This window comes from Palaemon carinicauda, chromosome 21, assembly GCF_036898095.1.
Source record: "Palaemon carinicauda isolate YSFRI2023 chromosome 21, ASM3689809v2, whole genome shotgun sequence".
Classification (NCBI taxonomy): Eukaryota; Metazoa; Arthropoda; class Malacostraca; order Decapoda; family Palaemonidae; genus Palaemon; species Palaemon carinicauda.
This window is the reverse complement of record NC_090745.1, coordinates 90,659,234-90,677,119: the sequence shown is the minus strand read 5'-3', so window position 1 is coordinate 90,677,119 and position 17,886 is coordinate 90,659,234. Positions and strand designations below refer to the sequence as shown.

Genomic DNA, 17,886 nt, shown 5'->3' with positions numbered 1-17,886 from the left:
AAAAGCTGATTCAATATTTCCAGTATCCAGCTTACCCCCTTTTCTTGTATTCTTCAGTTGCCTACGTTTGCAAGCAAGACATATTCGGCATTTGACCGTTTTATTCATTTCATCATTTATTGAACGGCGTATGATATAAATGGATAAAGTATAATAACAAGAAAAGACAAATGTCAAGAAAACAATAAGATAATTCCAAAATAGAAACCACCCATACTAGACAGAACATACGAAATAAAACTTTAAAATAGATGAGATTTCATGAAGGACAAGACGACAAGATTAAAAAGAAAATACAGAGTAAAAGACAGCATCTCGAAATCGTATCTTTCAATAGGGTCCCAGCAAAAAATAAAACCGACAAAAGAATAAAAAAAAAGAACTTCTCACGTCTCCGCTAAAATGGAAATCTACACAATCTATTATTCCCAGAGAGAGAGAGAGAGAGAGAGAGAGAGAGAGAGAGAGAGAGAGAGAGAGAGAGAGAGAGAGAGAGAGAGAGAGAGAGAGAAAGGTAGAAGAGTGTGGGGGTAGTAGTGATCATAATTTAAGGGTTAAAAAAAAAGCGTGAATTATGGTGATGTTGATGAGTCTCTCCTGTAGGGAGAGTGATGAGGATGTAGATATTAAAGGTTAAAGGTTGTCGTAATGATGATAAGACCCGAGACAATAACTGATTTTGACAAATGACAAGATGAAGATTAAATCATATAATACTTTATCCAAAATGGATACTCGATTCTCGAATGGGTATAAATCGACTATGGGTTTTGATAACAGCGCATCATTTAAAGATTTATAGGTCACTCATAAATGGCAGAGGCAAGGGACAGTGACAATGCCTTAGTTAGCAGGACAATGCCCTAGACACTGACCATATAGCCATAGGATCAGCGCTCAAGGCAGACCTATAAGCTTCCCCAAACCCCCAATCATTAGCTTACAAGGATGGTGAGGTTGCAGACACTACAAGAAACAAACCCCAGTCCAGCGATTGCCTGGCAGGGATGTTTCCAATAGGCCATATGTCGACACTGCTAGTAGACTTATTAACATAATATTGATAGTTACACGTAAATACATAGAAATAGGTGGAATACAAAACCACAAAGAAATAAAGGCAAATAAAAAGTAAGTAAAGTGTAAAGTTAGAAAAAACCGGATTTTCCGGTCCACCAAGATGCTGGGCAAGAACTTAAAAATCCAATCTCGTTATGAGAAAAGTTATGGAATCAGCTTTCACAATGACTTTGAGAGAAAATAAATGAAGTGTTGATTTTCTAATAAATTTTCGAAATTTCAAGAAAGCAAATCTTTAGTTTAGTGATGAACAGTCACAAATTAAATTTCGAAGAGATGAATTAACCTATAAATCTCAAGATTTAAAATCAAAATGCAAGGAATGCATGTGTATATATGTATCAAATAAAATCCAAACCTACCAACAGGCGTACAATTGCCCATTGAAGTATTACCCCAGCAAAACAAAGAGCTTATATCATAACCCAGAAACATGGTAAATGAGGGCAGTGACCTGAATTTAAGCATTCGGATTAGTGGGACTCAGTTTTGTTTGCCCTTCCGACTAGAGCATTAAAGCTCCATCAAGTAATGAGACAAAATTTCCTGGCCTTATCATAATGTGATTACTTGAGGAAAAGATATACTGTTTGTTAATACTGTTATGTACGAGAGAGAGAGAGAGAGAGAGAGAGAGAGAGAGAGAGAGAGAGAGAGAGAGAGAGAGAGAGAGAGAGAGAGAGAGAGAATATCAAAATTACACGATGTTAAAATCAATACGACGTGATAGGTCAAATTATTAACAATTAATCTTTCTTGAATTGCTAATATTTCTATAGAACTGTAGTTAAAAATTCACACATACACGCACACACACTTTATATATATATATATATATATATATATATATATATATATAGTATATATATCACACACAAACACACACACACACACATATATATATATATATATATATATATGTGTGTGTGTGTGTGTGGTGTGTGTGTGAGTGTGTGTGTGTGTGCTTGCTGGAAACCGTCATTCCTGTTCATAATTATAATAACATGCAATTGTGGCATCTTTAACGTTCTAGACATTCTATGCTCAAGGTTGAAACGCAAAATAAAAATAAAAAATTTGCTGCTATACTGTTATACAAATTTTCTTTTAGTGATACCTCATCTCATTATACAACGAAACTACGAAGTTAGGCCACAGCAGTAAAAAGAAAAATAAATTTGATATTTAGATATAAAATAGGAATTACCCACAACAGTAAAAAATATATATTAAACACGAATTAAAAGAAATTGATAAGTAACAAATAAATCCGCTGCCAAAAGGATCTTGGGAGATAAAATCAAATCCTGCAAATTACAACAGCCTTCATTAAAGGCATTAATGTCTTCAGACGAGTTACTAGTTCAACAGACGAAAATTCAATTGATAAGTTTTATTAGTTAAAAAATTTCTTTGCTATTTTTTCCTGTTTATTTAGCTTCTTGATTTAAAAAAAATAAAATTTTCGTACTGTGTGGCCTTAATGCAGAATCATAGTTTTATTGTAGAATTAGTGTAGCCACAAATAACATAAATGCACTGACATTAAGATGTACAAATTATCCTTTAGTTGCCGAGTCCTGGACGTAAAACTTTTGCAACAATACTCGCTTTAAATATTTACACAAAGTCATCAGCAGTATGTCAAATTATCGTACACAAACTGCGCAATTAAACGATATCTTGCACATAATAGTGGCCTTCCTGGATGTTAAGTAATTCTTTTCCTAAAAACTTATTCACCATCTATCCAACCATTTCTAGGTCTTCCTCTACTCTTCTTCTCCCGTCCCATACACCCTTTTCTCTATCCGATTGTCAACCATTCTTTCCATATGACCAAACTACCTCAATATACTCTTATCTATTCTATCACCAATGCTAACTTTTTTTACTAGGTATTTCCACATTCCTCCCTCTACCCATGTTTCTCACACCATAAATCCTACTCAAATGACTCCTTTCACACTCAACATCCCCACTTCCCTTCCATAAAAGTGAGAATCTCGTCATACATACCCACCCCATCTAGGATTCCGTAGCAAGCAGACAATTATAGTTTCTCATTATTATGTTCTTATCATGTTATCTTTTTGTTTTACCTATTCTGTGACTTACCATTATTCTTTTTTTCATCATCACCTATTATACTTACTCACACATACTTATATGAATTAGTCCCTTTTAATCTTTCACTTTCTATACTAACATTTATTACTTCATCTGCCCGGATTCTACTTATTCAAAGGAGACGTGCATGAGTGTTATATTTCTAGTGGTATTAGTTTATTGAGTGTGGTTGAAAAAGTGCACGGTAAAGTGTTAATTAATAGGATTAAGAAAAAGGAGGATGCAATCTTAGAGGCGCACGGTTGCTTTAGAAGAGGTAGGAAATGTATAGATCAGATTTTTATAGTTAGGCAGATATCAGTGATATATTTAGTAAAAAGAAAAGAGGTATATTTGCATTTATGAATCTGGAGAAAGTTTATGATAGAGTTCATAAGGATGCGATGTGGTATGTGATGAGGTTATATGGACTTTGTGAATGATTGCTGCATGGAATGAAGATTTTATACATAGACAGTAAAGCATGTGTTAGGTTTAGGACTGAAGTGAGTGAGTGGTTTCCAGTGAGAATGGGGCTGACACAGGATGTGTTATGTTGCCATGGTTGTTCAATTTGTTGTTGCTGGATCTGTAAGAGAGGTGAATGCTCGAGGGGTTGGTCGAGGATTGAAGCTGATATATGAGAGAGATCATGAGTGGGAGGTGAATCAGTTGCTGCTTATGGATGATACTGTGTCGATTAGAGACAGACTTTGGAAGGGTGTGTGAGAGAAGGAATTTATGAATAAATGTGGTGCACAAGGTGTGGCTGGTGTTAGATTGAATGTCCTGTTGAAATGAGAGTTACTTGAGGAAGTATAATTGTTTAAGTACTTTTGGCTTTGTTGTTGCTGCAAATGGTGGAGTGAAAGCAGATGTACGTTAGAGAGTGGTTGAATGATATTAAGTATTGGGAGCAGTGAAGGGAGCGGTAAAGAATAGAAAGTTAGAAATGAATTTTAAGAGAGTTCTGTATGACAAGGTGATGGTATCAAGTGTGATAATTATATGAATTAGAGTTGTGGAGAATGAAAGTGACGGAGATAGTGAAATTGAATGTGTATGAAATGGTGTGTCTGAGGAGTTTGGATTAGATTTGTGGAGAATGAAAGTGACGGAGAGACAGAAATTGAATGTGTATGAGATTAGGTGTTTGAGGAGTTTAGATTAGATTTCTGGAGAATGAAAGTGACGGAGAGACAGAAATTGAATGTGTACGAGATTAAGTGTCTGAGGAGTATGGTTGACGTATCTCGGGGTTGGGAACGAAACAGAAGAGTGAGAACGGGTGTGAGGAATGAATTAACAGCTAGAGTGGATATGAATGTGTTGAGGTGGTTTGGCCAAGTAGAGAGTATAGAAAATGGTCTTCTGCTGAAGGTGATGAATGCAAGAGTTGATGGGAGAAGTGGAAGAGGAAGGCCAAGGTTTGGGTGGATGGATTGAGTGAAGAAAACCCTAAGTAACAGGAGGATAGATGTGAGAAAGGCAAAAAAGCATGCTAGAAATAAAAATGAATGGCGTGCAATTGTGACATAGTTCCGATAGGCCCTGTTGCTACCTCGGATCACCTTATTATTATTATCATTGCAAGCTAAGCTACAATCCTAGGTGGAAAAGTAGGATGCTATAAGCCCAAGGGTTCCAACACGGAAAAATAGCTCATTGAGGAAAGAAAATAAGTAAATTACAAGAGAAGTGATGAACAATTAAACTAAGATATTTCAAGAACAGTAACATTAAAATATATCTTTCATATATAAAATATAGAAACTTGAAAAGAAAAAAGAAAAACAAGATAAACTACAAACACTCCAAAAAACAAGAGGAAGAAAAATAAAATAAATAGTGTTCTAGTGTATCCTCATGCATGAGATCTCTACCCCAAGACAGTCGAAGACCATGGTAAAGAGGCTATGACACTATCAAAGACATTATTATTATTATTATTATTATTATTATTATTATTATTATTATTACTTGCTAAGCAACAACTATAGTTGGAAAAGCAGGATGCTATAAGCCCAAGGGCTCCAACAGGGAAAATAGCCCAGTGAGGAAAGAAAATAGGAAAATAAATAAATTACAAGAGAAGTAATTAACAATTGAAATAAAATATTTTAAGAACAGTGACCACATTAAAATGAATCTTTCATAGAGAAAACTATAAAAACTTGAAAAAAAAAAAACAAGAGGAAGAGAAATAAGATAGAATAGTGTGCCGGAGTGTACCCTCAAGCAAGCGACTCCTACCCAGACAGTGGAAGACGATGGCACAGAGGCTATGACACTTCCCAATAATAGAGAACAGTGGTTTGATTTTGGAGTGACCTTCTCCTAGAAAAGCTGCTTACCATAGCTAAGGAGTCTCGTCTACCCTTACCAAGAAGTGAACTACTGCAATGTAATTATTAAGTGGCTACTTTCCTCTTGGTAAGGATAGAAGAGACTCTTTAGCTCTTCTAGGAGAAGGACACTCCAATATCAAACCATTGTTCTCTAGTCTTGGTTAGTGCCATAGCCCCTGTACCACAGTCTTCCACTGTCTTGGGTTAGAGATCTCAAGCTTGAGGGTACACTCAGGCACACTATTCTATCTTGTTTCTCTTCCTCTTGTTATTTACAAGTTTTTATAGTTTATATAAGAAAGATTTATTTTAATGTAATCATTGTTCTCAAATCTCTCGTATTTTTTTCCTTATTTCCTTTCCTCACTGGGTTATTTTCCCCCATTGGAGCCCTTGGGCTTATAACATCCTGCTTTTCCAACTACGGTCGTAGCTTAGCAAGTAATGATAATGATAATGATGATACCAAGAGAAAAGTAGCCAATGAACAATTACAGTGCAGTAGTTAACCCTGAAGCGAAGAAGAATTGTTCGGAGATCTGTGTTGTTAGGTGTATGAGGACAGAGGAGAGTGTAGAAAGAATAGGCTATACTATTCGGTATATGTGTAAGCAAAGGAAACATGAGCCGTAATCTGAGAGAGAGAGAGAGAGATCCATTGTAGCGCTGCCAATAACTCTCTAGCAGTATTATCTTAACGGGTGGCGGGTGCCCTGGCCAACCTACTACCTACAAAGTAGCTCAATTTATTGTGGAAGATGAGGGAGGGTAGGCTGTGGCACCCTAGCAGTAGCAACCAAACTCGGCTGAGTCCCTTATCTGGTAAGGAGGGGCAAAAAGAAAAAATCCCCATTTTGTTTCTTTTGATGTTGGCTATCCCCTAAAATTGGCGGAAGTGCCATGGTAGATAGATAGACCATACCTTTTTTTACCATTCATTCTCAAATTCTTTTACAAGCTTCTAAAGTTTTTATTTACTGTTCCCAATCAGCACTGTACCATCTACTGTACCATCTGCAAAATATTAAATATTACACATTTTCCTCTTAATAAAACTATATTATCTAAAATCTTTGTACCTATAGCAAGTCCTAACTCTGACCTGTCTTATCACTCTACCTATAAAGATGCTTATAAATCATGGACACATAGCACACACTTGTATTTGACCCAATTTCCAATCAAACTAGTCTACATATCATAATAAATCATTCACTTTCATCATAAAACCTCCTAATTACCCTCAACAATGTATCATCTATGGTAAACCATACCTTCTCAACACCTTTCACGTTGTCTCTCTATTGATTCTACCTTAATCTTTTTCTAGGTCCATACATGTTACATACAGCCATTTCCACTTACTTTCAAACTTACCTATGCACCCTCTTATTTGCTTAAACACACATTGTTCTTTTCTTATTAATCATTCTGTTACTTATCCCATTTTCTAAATCAAAATCCTAGTTTATATCCAGTAGGTGGAAGTGCAATGATTAGCTGACCAAGTTATGTTTCGTATTGCTCAAAAGAAGGTAAGGTTCACAACAAAATGGATAAAAAAATATGTTGTGTCGAACTGTAAACATGATATGCGGATTGTAAAAATCATAAAATCCAAGCATTCCTGTTTTAATAAAATACCATTTACTATATACCATCGTATTTTCTATAGACAGACAATGTCTCTCCCAGATTATGAAAAAACTATAAAGTAATAAACTTTTAACGTTGCCAAACCACTCATAAACGTGGCTTTGAATTTGCATCTCAAGTCGTTTCAATTTTGATTCAAATTAATTTTGAAGCCTCAAAAAGCGAGAGAGAGAGAGAGAGAGAGAGAGAGAGAGAGAGAGAGAGAGAGAGAGAGAGAGTTTTTCACAAGGGACTTTCAGATTCAGCCATAATTTATCTTCATAACAATATCACAAGAATAAATATGATAAAATTCTAATATCGTGCAAGATGATCTAAGCCCGTAATTGCAATATTTAGGGAAGGGAAGCTTCAAATTAAAAATTATATCTATTTTTAAGAGGTAATTTCGTGACATTACCCGGTAACGAACAGTGACATCGGTCGGTTTATCTTTCATTCGTATGCTGTCGTTTGCGATATCTGATATTTGCAAAGCTGTCGAAAGGATATTAAGGTAATTGTCGTGTAATATTTCATATCGATAAAGCCATAAACTCTCTTAGCTGTCGACAAAATGTTGAAGTCACTATAAATATGATTTGCATCTGCGTGAAGCTAAAACTCTGTAATGCTCTTAATAATTTCATATGATCTAGTTTCAGGTTTTTTTTTTTTCACTTAGCAATAAAACCTTTTAATAATAAGTCATGTTATTATGATGCCTTGATGCAAAGAGATTGGAATAAATACTCAAATTTCTGGTAACTTAGCTATTGAAATACCTGGCGCTGATGTTAAAATTACAAAAGAAATCATATATATATATATATATATATATATATGTATATATGCATATATATATATATATATATATATATATGTTACTGTTTCATCATCTGGAAAAGACAATGAACAGTGTCATATAATATCTATCCAAGAGCAACTCGAAAATAAAAATAATTTATATTACGGTGAAGGAATGTTATGAATGTCACATAAAAGTTAACCCTTAACTGATGAGTAACTCTAGAAACTAAGGCCACGAGGATGAGGGAGCCTTGTCACGATAAAATAATGACGACGTATAAAAAACAAGACAAAAATAAATAAATTTTTTCGTTGCTATATCAATAACCTGAAGGAAATATACATGTAAAGAAGTAATCTAATAGTGAAACTGAATTCTGAAACTCTAAATGTTTGAAGTATTTCAGGAAAAACAGTTACATCAAGGGGGTGCTAGTACATTCTCAATGTAATACGTTACTTAAACCATACGGCTCTATAAATCGCTGTCCAAATGAAAAGGCATCCCTTTTGGCTGGTGCGTTTCACAGTAGGCAGAGCAATGAGAAGAAATTTAAAATGGCCCATTCCTATCTCCCAATATCTAAAAGGATTAGCTTAGAATTTCGACACTGCGTTATTAAAAGCATGCATCGTGACTTGAAGCTTTTTAGGGTGTGGACCCAAATAGTAGATTTTTTTTTTTAAAGACAACTAATTTGTGCAGTCCTAAGTTGTTAGTTATTTTTCGCAAGGTAGCTATAGGATGTTCTTTATGTGATTTTTGTAGTGTCAGTTATGTTACTTCATTAGATATATGGCGTAGTAGCTCTAAATCTACTGATAACCCCTCAATATCTATAATTCCCATATAATGCTTGCAAAACATGGGAATGCATATGCTAAAAGTAATCATCTGTTTTCTAGTTTGCAGTTTGGGTTTCACAAGGACATTGGTGCTTGTTTGTGATGCTCTATTTAACATTTCAAGTATTTTACAGAGACCTGTTAGTTCTGGTTATGAATTTCGTATAATTTCTGTTAGTTAGGAGGTCCTTGTTTACAAACTTAAGCAAATGGGACCTGTTGGATATTTTTATCATTATTATTCAATTTCTAACTCTAATAGATTAAAAACAGCTGGAATATAAACACGTCCGTTCCTCGGGGTCGTGTTCTAAGAGCTAGTTTCTATGCAAGTGGTCTGGCTTTGAAAACAACCAGATTTCAAATGCAGTTGATGCTACTCTCTTTGCATCAATCACATCTACTGGGTATAGAACTGTGGTTGTTGAAATTCAAACTACAAATCTAGGTAAAATTAGTGCACGGTGCAAATTTTGGGGATGAAGTTAAACTCTAAACAACTCAGAGTACACCTGTTAGTATGACAACAAGACCGGATCCTTGCTGCCAAGATGTTTTCTTTGGCAATTATCGTTAGATTACATGGTAGGCGTCTAAATTTTTGTTGTAGTTATTCTTGACTGAAATTTCGCTTTTGAGAAAAAATTCAGTCTGACTCTTCTTCAGTTGCGCAAAAATATCAGATTTAGAAAGTTTTCCAAGATTTTTGAGACCTATCTCTCTTGTGAAAATGCTTAATTCTTTTATTTAGCGGCGTTTTAAATACGATTTCCGGTCTGGTCTGTAGCAGCTGACTTTAATCTTAAATTGTTGACAGATAGCTGAGGTCTACTGTATTCCTGATCTACGATCTGGATATCAATCTCAGGCAACGTAGATAAATTACCCTCTTTTTGCCTGTTGTATAAGATTTCTCGTAATTTTGACCTCTTTTGTATATAGATCTTCTCAGACTGGCATCCTCCATATAATACTTGGTGAGTAGTTGATTCTAAGAGTCCTCTAGATTTCTTTTGTAAATTTCCAAACCATATAGTTGCATTGGATAAACTTCAGAATCTCACAATCGGTGCTAATGATTTGTTGAGCAGGTTGACACAATTTTCGTTCATCATTTACCCGTTTCTCATTTATTTCACATTTTATCGACAATGATTTGCTTTATTTGTTTTACTTCATTCTTCGCCGAGCTATTTTCTCTATTTTGGCACTTGGTCTTGTGTCATTCTTTTGAAACCAGGATTGAAGTTTGGCTCATGATAATAATAATAATAATAATAATAATAATAATAATAATAATAATAATAATAATAATAAAAGCTACATGAAACTTTTCAAAAAGGTAGAATTAGAAGTAAAGGCTGTATCAGCTGTATTTTATTTGCATATAAATCTTTGAACACGAACGGAGGAAGTTCCGCAAGATTTTCAAGCTCTGAGCAAAGAGAAGGTAGAACAAATTCTGCACCACATCACTGGTTTTCAGTCCATGAGTCAGAGGAGCTCTGACTGGTCACTGTGCACTAACTGTTATAGCAGTTTCCACAATGTACCTTCATACCGTACTATAGAAAAAAAGGGTTTCACACAATAAAACTTACACATTAGTCAAGATATGAACCCAATGACCTGAGAGATATGACTGAATATAAAACTACTCACCCCTTCATGCATCAAGAAACCAGGGTAAGTAGCATGATTGATTGATTATTATCTGGCATCATAACAGCAATGGTCACTGATGCCAAGGGTAGGTAACATCAATTTGCAGAACACTAATGCTTTTCCTCCAAAGTCCTGACTAAGCCAAAAATCATTGAACCAGAGATCTTGGTAATACTACCTTCTCTAACAATCTAATTGCATTACTGCAATAGATGGTAGGTCTAGAATTATAAAATTTTGGAATTAGCACACATAAATCAGGAAGATCACATGACGCACATCACAATCAAACAAGAAGTGTTCAGCACTTATTCATCAAGAATTTTGTGTATAGTCTTTGCAATGGAAAAGTTTGGAAATACATTTTGGAGAAGGACTGTATTCAATAGAGAGCTGACCCACAAAAAGATTAAATTTTGAGTTTCTCACGCAGTCTTTTGGAAGTAATTTCTGAACCCATGCCCGTGCCCATACATATGGTCAAGAGGGCTTTTGTGCTGACGTTATTTAGTATTCCTTATATATCCATCCACACTTATCAACACTTAACTCTGTTGTTCAGATGACCAGTTACACTGTGAGATTTGTACAGTCGTATTAAAACGACTATTCATTTTACCATATTTACATAGGAGGGTGTGGTTTCATTATGTGATAATAATGCAGTTTTCATTAGGACTTTTGAGATGAGGCTGCAAGTCCCATGCCCTTTGTTAAGTGGGGTTGGGATATACTAAAGTCCGCTGACTGTACAGTGTCTAATTCTACGCTGAGGTCAATGAAATAAGGACTGGAATTAACAGAAAGTTCCTGAGTATCAAATTCTAGTTTTTATTTTATTTTACTTTTTATTTTTTTGCAATTGTCAAGCTTCTTAATGACTTATCCTCGATTTCATATATTTACATAAATAGGTAAATGCCCATGTATATACTGTATATATATATATATATATATATATATATATATATATGTGTGTGTGTGTGTGTGTGTGTGTGTGTGTGTTTCTACAAATCATCCTCAGATAAGAATTAGACCTTGATGAATTTGTAAACCAGAAATTAATTTCGAATGGGAATTGTTCAAGGTGTTTCCAAGCCGTTAATCAGTTCCAAAGACCAATGGTTATATGTAACAAATAAAGGTGATAAGATAGGAAGAATAATTCACGTATATGATACAATGTGAGAGCCAGCATAAAGAAATAACTAATTATGAGTCAGCACGCAGCATGAAGTTACATAAATGCAGTCATACATCTGTAAAAAAAAACTCGACCATATCATAATGGTCAAAATATACCTGATTAATAATAATAATAATAATAATAATAATAATAATAATAAAGTAGTAAGATCAATGTAAAAGAAAAATATTCATAAATTTAATCATGATTACCTGAATAATTTGGGCCTATCAATTCATGAAAATGTTTAGATAGTAAGATTACAAAATTAGTCAATCATGGCAATTACTTGATTTACAGCTTAACATGACCTTAAACCATCAAAACAATGGAAAGGTAGAGAAAATGTATGTTGTAAATATGGAATTGTTGTGATGTAATGTAACTTCTATCGATAAAGGAAGACGTTTGCTACTTCATATTTCTGTGCCTCTGGTTTATACCGAAGACGTTCCTAACATTAAGTGCTGCTTCTCTGGATTGCTTCTTCACTATATCACCTTAACATCATCGTATCTTCATTTTGACAGGCGTTTTAAATGAAACGCCGTAAACACAATGCACTTTTTATTTACTAAACATGACGGTAAAAAAGGAAGAAAAATACAATGACATCATGACTATCTGTAAGAAAAGGCCAATATCAAATAAATAAGGAGACGAGGAAGAATGAGAGGTGAAGGAGGAAGAAGAAGAGGAGGAGGAAGAGGGAAGAGGAGGAGGAGGAGGTGGAGGAGGAGCAGAGGTCTTATGAATAATCCATGGGGCGGTTGTTTGCGTTGCGTCTGAGGTGGGGTTCCGTCGGTGGGCGGGAATGATCGAGCTCTCAGAGGGGAGCAGTGACGACAACATTTTTCTCCTGCTTGTGGTGTGGTCATGCCAGAACCACGATAACTGCCGCGACATACGAGTCTACTTGTGCGCAGTCAGTTCAGAGTCTTTCGGGTTATTTTTCATGTTCTTTGTTCACGTGGGTACTTTTTAAGCGGCGATCCAAGACCCCGGGAATATCTTCTTTAGCCTCGGAGGTCGATGACAGGCTCTTGATGACTTATTATTCGCAGAACGACAGCCGGGAACAATCCAGGAGAAATGGACTGAGGGGGTTACCCTCCAGGTCAAAGACTTATTCCTTTTTTTTTCTTTCTCTTTTCTTTACAAACTAACTATAATGTTAGCACAAAATCACAGTAATTAATTCACGACAGAGGCAGTAACTAAGGATGTATAAATGCAGGGACTTTGGAGAAAATGGTGATATATCCCTGGCGTCTTGAAAGATGGGAAAGCTATTAGGAGAACTAAAATCTTTATTAGAGAGACAAACCTTTATTGGCGAAGCAAAACTACTGTGTTTTACGATGATAAATACTTTTGCACAGCGGTGAAGACAGATAGCTGAAAACGATGACAGACCCGATGACGCAATGTGAAACGACGGTAATCAGTCAGAGAAACATCAATTAATCAAAGGTTACAAGAGAGAAAAGGGGACCATTTGGGAATATCCCTCCGAACCGTTCCTTCTAAAGACTGAGTCATTCCAGCACACAATTCTTTTCTCTCTTTTTTTCCCCAAATGAAGGGAGATCATATTAATACTAATTTACCATGTAAAGATGAATGTGGGAACAGTGCGATCTCCGCCAGCATCATTTACTTCCTTTATCTCTCTTGTTCCCGACCCCCATCAATTCCCATCCTCTACCTCTTGACAAGACGAACACTCACTTCTAACTTTTCTTTTCTCTCTCTTTAGCATCCTGACCTACGAGTGGGTGGATATCTTCATCTATCAGGGCGTCCGGTGGGGGTATCTGGTATGGGTTTAGTGCTTTTGGAGAGAGAGAGAGAGAGAGAGAGAGAGAGAGAGAGAGAGAGAGAGAGAGAGAGAGAGAGAGAGAGAGAGACTGTCCTTAAATTGAGGAGGTCCTTAAATTGAGACGGTCCTTAAATTGAGACAGTCCTTAAATTGAGACGGTCCTTCAATTTTGGAGTTGAAAAGTCATAAAAGTAGATAACTTACAAACGTTTGTATATCTATTTACATATACAAGTAATACACTGGAAATTGCTTATAAAATTGCATGAAGACGTATAATTCAGAATCTATCATTTTCAACTAAGTAATTTTTTCCTTAGTCGATGGGAGAGCAGGGAGCGGAGTAACTGTGTATCAGAATGGAGCAGAGGTACACTCTCTGTCCCTACGATCGACAGATGGATGCTCCGTACTACAGTCAGAACTGTTGGGTATTACGGCTGCACTAAGCATTATAAAAAGGAATAGGGACAATGCCATAATAGCAACAGACAGCCTGAGTGCCCTGCAATCTCTAACACCAAGAAAAGCTGAAGCAAACACCATAGTGAGAAGAGCTATAGACCTGCTGTCACAAATCAAACAAGCAGGCAGAATGGTTGCATTCATATGGGTGCCCTCACATATTGGAATCAGAGGCAATGAGAGAGCTGATGAGCTCGCTAAAGAAGGCGCAAGGAAGGAGAGAGTAGACTACAAACTGACACCATCCCTGAATATGTTGAAGGACTCTGTTGGAATGGAAATAATGAATAGTTACAATGAGAGAATAGAGATGCTCAAAGAAACACACACATCAATAAGAAAATATCTTGAAATTACTGAAGGAAAACCACCTGATTACAAACTCCTTGGATTAGAGAGCAGAAGAGAACAAACAACGTATAGCAGACTTAGGATGCAGAATCGATACCTATGGGAGGTGCTGCCAGCTGCCAGTCCATCAGAAACATGCTGCAGACTATGTGGCGGGCTAAGGAAGCACACTCTCAGTCATTATCTCATGGAATGTGAAGAAATTACTTATTACAGGCCACGGGGACTGAGTGGGGTTGACCTGCTCAAGCATTTTCTGCAACCTGGTGTGCTGAAAAATGTTGTTGCTACTCATCCTAAATTTGCTTGCTCCAGATAATCAACAGACTTGTATATACTATAATATGTACATAAATTGCAGTACATCTCATTTTGCAGCTACCTAGTAACATTATAAAACCTGTTGTATTTAATTTTTATTTCAATAACACTTTCAAAAAAATTTATGTGTTAACCTCATCTAAACGTAATTTCAGCTAAATAAGTATTTATATATTGTACAGTAACCAAAATGTAATACATCCTATCCTGCAGTCACCAGTTAGGATTAGAATTATTTCTAATCTTTTTATAACGTTTATATAAAGTCTCATATGTTGCCCTCATGTAATGTCATTCTTTCAGTAACAAAATTATGTTAGAATATTGTGCATAAACTTAATTGTGTAAATCAGTAAGAAATTCCTCATTATATACACTACAATAATAACACATGTTACTAGCAACTATGTACCTAGACAGAAACCTGATAAAATGCATATTTCGTATAGTTTACATTCAAATCATTACTTATTGAACAGTATATATTAGAATTCCATATTATATAGTACTTATGACAAAATTTGCAATCTTTCAATGGGCAATTCCTACTTATCATGTACTGTATTTTATTTATATGATTGACTGTAAGTATTTGAAATTTGTAATACTACCTGAGTACCATATCAGCCCTGATGAATGACATTTGTCTAGTAATCAATAGGGTGGAAAAGGTATGTAAAATGTCACAGCCAATGCCATCCATCCAAAAGGGCTCACCCCTACACGCATACCGCGTCCGGGTTGCCTGTTGTGCTGTACTTTGTAAACTTTGTATTTTGCACAATAAATTGTTTCTCTCTCCTTAGTCGAATATCATTTGCATATGCAGCAACGTATATAGCAATAATGATTTAGAAGGACAGAAATTTCTAATATCTAACGATTCTTGTCAATACCAAATAGGAAATTGTGGATTCTTACCAATATATTTTAACAAATGGTAATAAAAATCTCCAGGAGGAACTTAATATATATATATATATATATATATATATATATATATATATATATATATATATATATATATATATATATATATATATATATATATATATTTCTTCAGAAAATTGACCGTTCTATAGAGTGTGAATCATATTTTTTCTTCGATTAGCGAAAAAAATACTTTAGTAAATAAAATGTATTTCTTATGGCTAGCGTTCAGAACCAAATGGAAATTCCATTCATTATAAAAGACAAATAGTCAGCAGAGAGAGAGAGAGAGAGAGAGAGAGAGAGAGAGAGGAGAGAGAGGGGGGGGGGGGGGGTAGCTGAGCAACGTAATAAAAGTGTCCGTAATTGAATTGTAATTGTCGGCCTTGCGCACCTTTCAATGCAATTTCCAGCAGCAACGGCTACTGACGGCTATGGCGGGAACTGCCGCTGCATGATAGCGTGGCATTACACTTGATTACAACCTGCAGTCGCGACGACCAATTTGCCTCGTAATCGTTACAATAATACAGATAACGGCTCCCAGAATGCAATTTGTTCTGCGAAAAAAAATATGACTTCACATTTTTATGGATACGACAGTAACGTATTTTCACGCTTTTGGATGCTTTGTTTTTACTGCCACGGTGGAAAATGAAAAAAAAAGGTGTTGTGTTAGAAATAACGGGAAAAAATATATATATATTTTATTTTTCCGTAAAAAACTGTCGGGCGTTTAGTTCTGATTCAGCCATTTTCTATGTATGACAATAACCCATTTTTCGTCCGTTTCTTTAAAAAGGGAGAGACAAAAAGTGATGCGTAAAGCCGCCCAAAATAAAACGGAAAATATAGAAGCAAAAGGTGCGAAAGAATGTCAACAAAATCAACAGCTGTCAATGATTTATCGCTTCGAATGCAATCAAATTAGTAGACGATATCAAAAGGTATAAATGTAATAGGAGGAATTTCTGTCTGTTCCTGAAAAAAAAAAAAATCTATTCTAAGAATTATCAATTTCTGAAACGATGGAAATTTCCTTCCCAAGTCTCTTTCTCTCTGCCTTTATTACAAAATCATTACTCTCTCTCTCTCTCTCTCTCTCTCTCTCTCTCTCTCTCTCTCTCTCTCTCCTCTCTCTCTCTCTCTCTCTCTCTCTCAATGGTATAACACACACGGGGGCCATAATTCTAAAGATTTCTGCAGGTAATTATCATGCTCATCCTCTAACTCGAGCAGGAGATGAGACTTCCACCTTAATAGGATCTTGAGAATTCCATCAAGGAGGACACGCCTTCTAGGCCCTAAGTCTCAGCATGTGTAGACCCTTCCCCCACCCCCTTCCGTCTTCCCCCTCCCCCATTCCAATCCTTCTCCCCTCCATCACCCATTCCCCTTCCAAACACCGCTCTTCCCTATTATGCCTTAAGACCACGCCCACCTTTCTCTTCCAATTTTTGCTCTCTCTTTATTCAATTTCTTCCATCTCATCATTCCGGCCATTTGTGTTTCTTCCCTATATTTATCTTTGGGGATCCCCTATTTTCTTTCTCTCTGATATTCTGTCATCTGGTGATTTATTGTATTAGTTTATATCAACTTCATTATCATACTCTTTCGTTAAATCCTCTTCATTCTGATTCTTTTTTTTCGTTGTGCTCTTTTATTTCACAGTTTTCTTTTTGTATTCTGTAGACACCATAATTCCGTCTGCCCCCCCCCCCCCCTTTTTTTTTTGCAGTCCCACAATTATGTCGCTTTATGTTTTCTGTGATTCTTTTGCTTAATATCTTTGTTTTTAATATTCAATTCTATTCTATACATTTATTGTTAATTTATAGGGTTTTTATTCCATCAATACTTCATTTGTTTTGTTGCTAATCTCATCTTCAAGCCATTTCTTTTTTTTTTCTTTCTACGTTATCAATTTGCTTTAAATTATATTTCCTATTGCCTGATTTTGGTTCAATACCGATCCAAATTACATTTTTCATTTTCAAAATCAACCGACCGCTTTTGCGAATGTGTATGATACTACTTTTAATAATCGTATATGAGCCACATTAAGAAAATAAAAATTACAAATGAGTAAGAACTTTGGTGTGCATCTCAAGTTTGATTTTATTTTCTTACCTTATTCTGGCGATATTGCTGTTATTTTTCTCTCATTTTTATGAAATGGCTTATTTTTTCTATTCACTTACTCATCTATCCTAAAAAGATTAGCTAGCGCGGTTTTGCATCATTTAGAGCAGAGTAAATTGTTCTTATTGATAGTCTAATATTTGTAAATCTAATATGCATTAATTTAAATTCGT

General features: G+C 35.5%; 1 protein-coding gene across 1 annotated transcript; it reads left to right on the top strand.

Annotated features, from left to right (window-relative positions):
- Window positions 1-3,735: 3,735 nt before the first annotated feature.
- On the top strand, window positions 3,736-14,636 carry LOC137615033 (uncharacterized). Its single transcript, XM_068344668.1, has 2 exons — window positions 3,736-3,910; window positions 13,822-14,636. The coding sequence occupies exons 1-2, from the start codon at window positions 3,736-3,738 to the stop codon at window positions 14,634-14,636; spliced, it is 990 nt and encodes a 329-aa protein (XP_068200769.1).
- The last annotated feature ends 3,250 nt before the right edge of the window (window positions 14,637-17,886 follow it).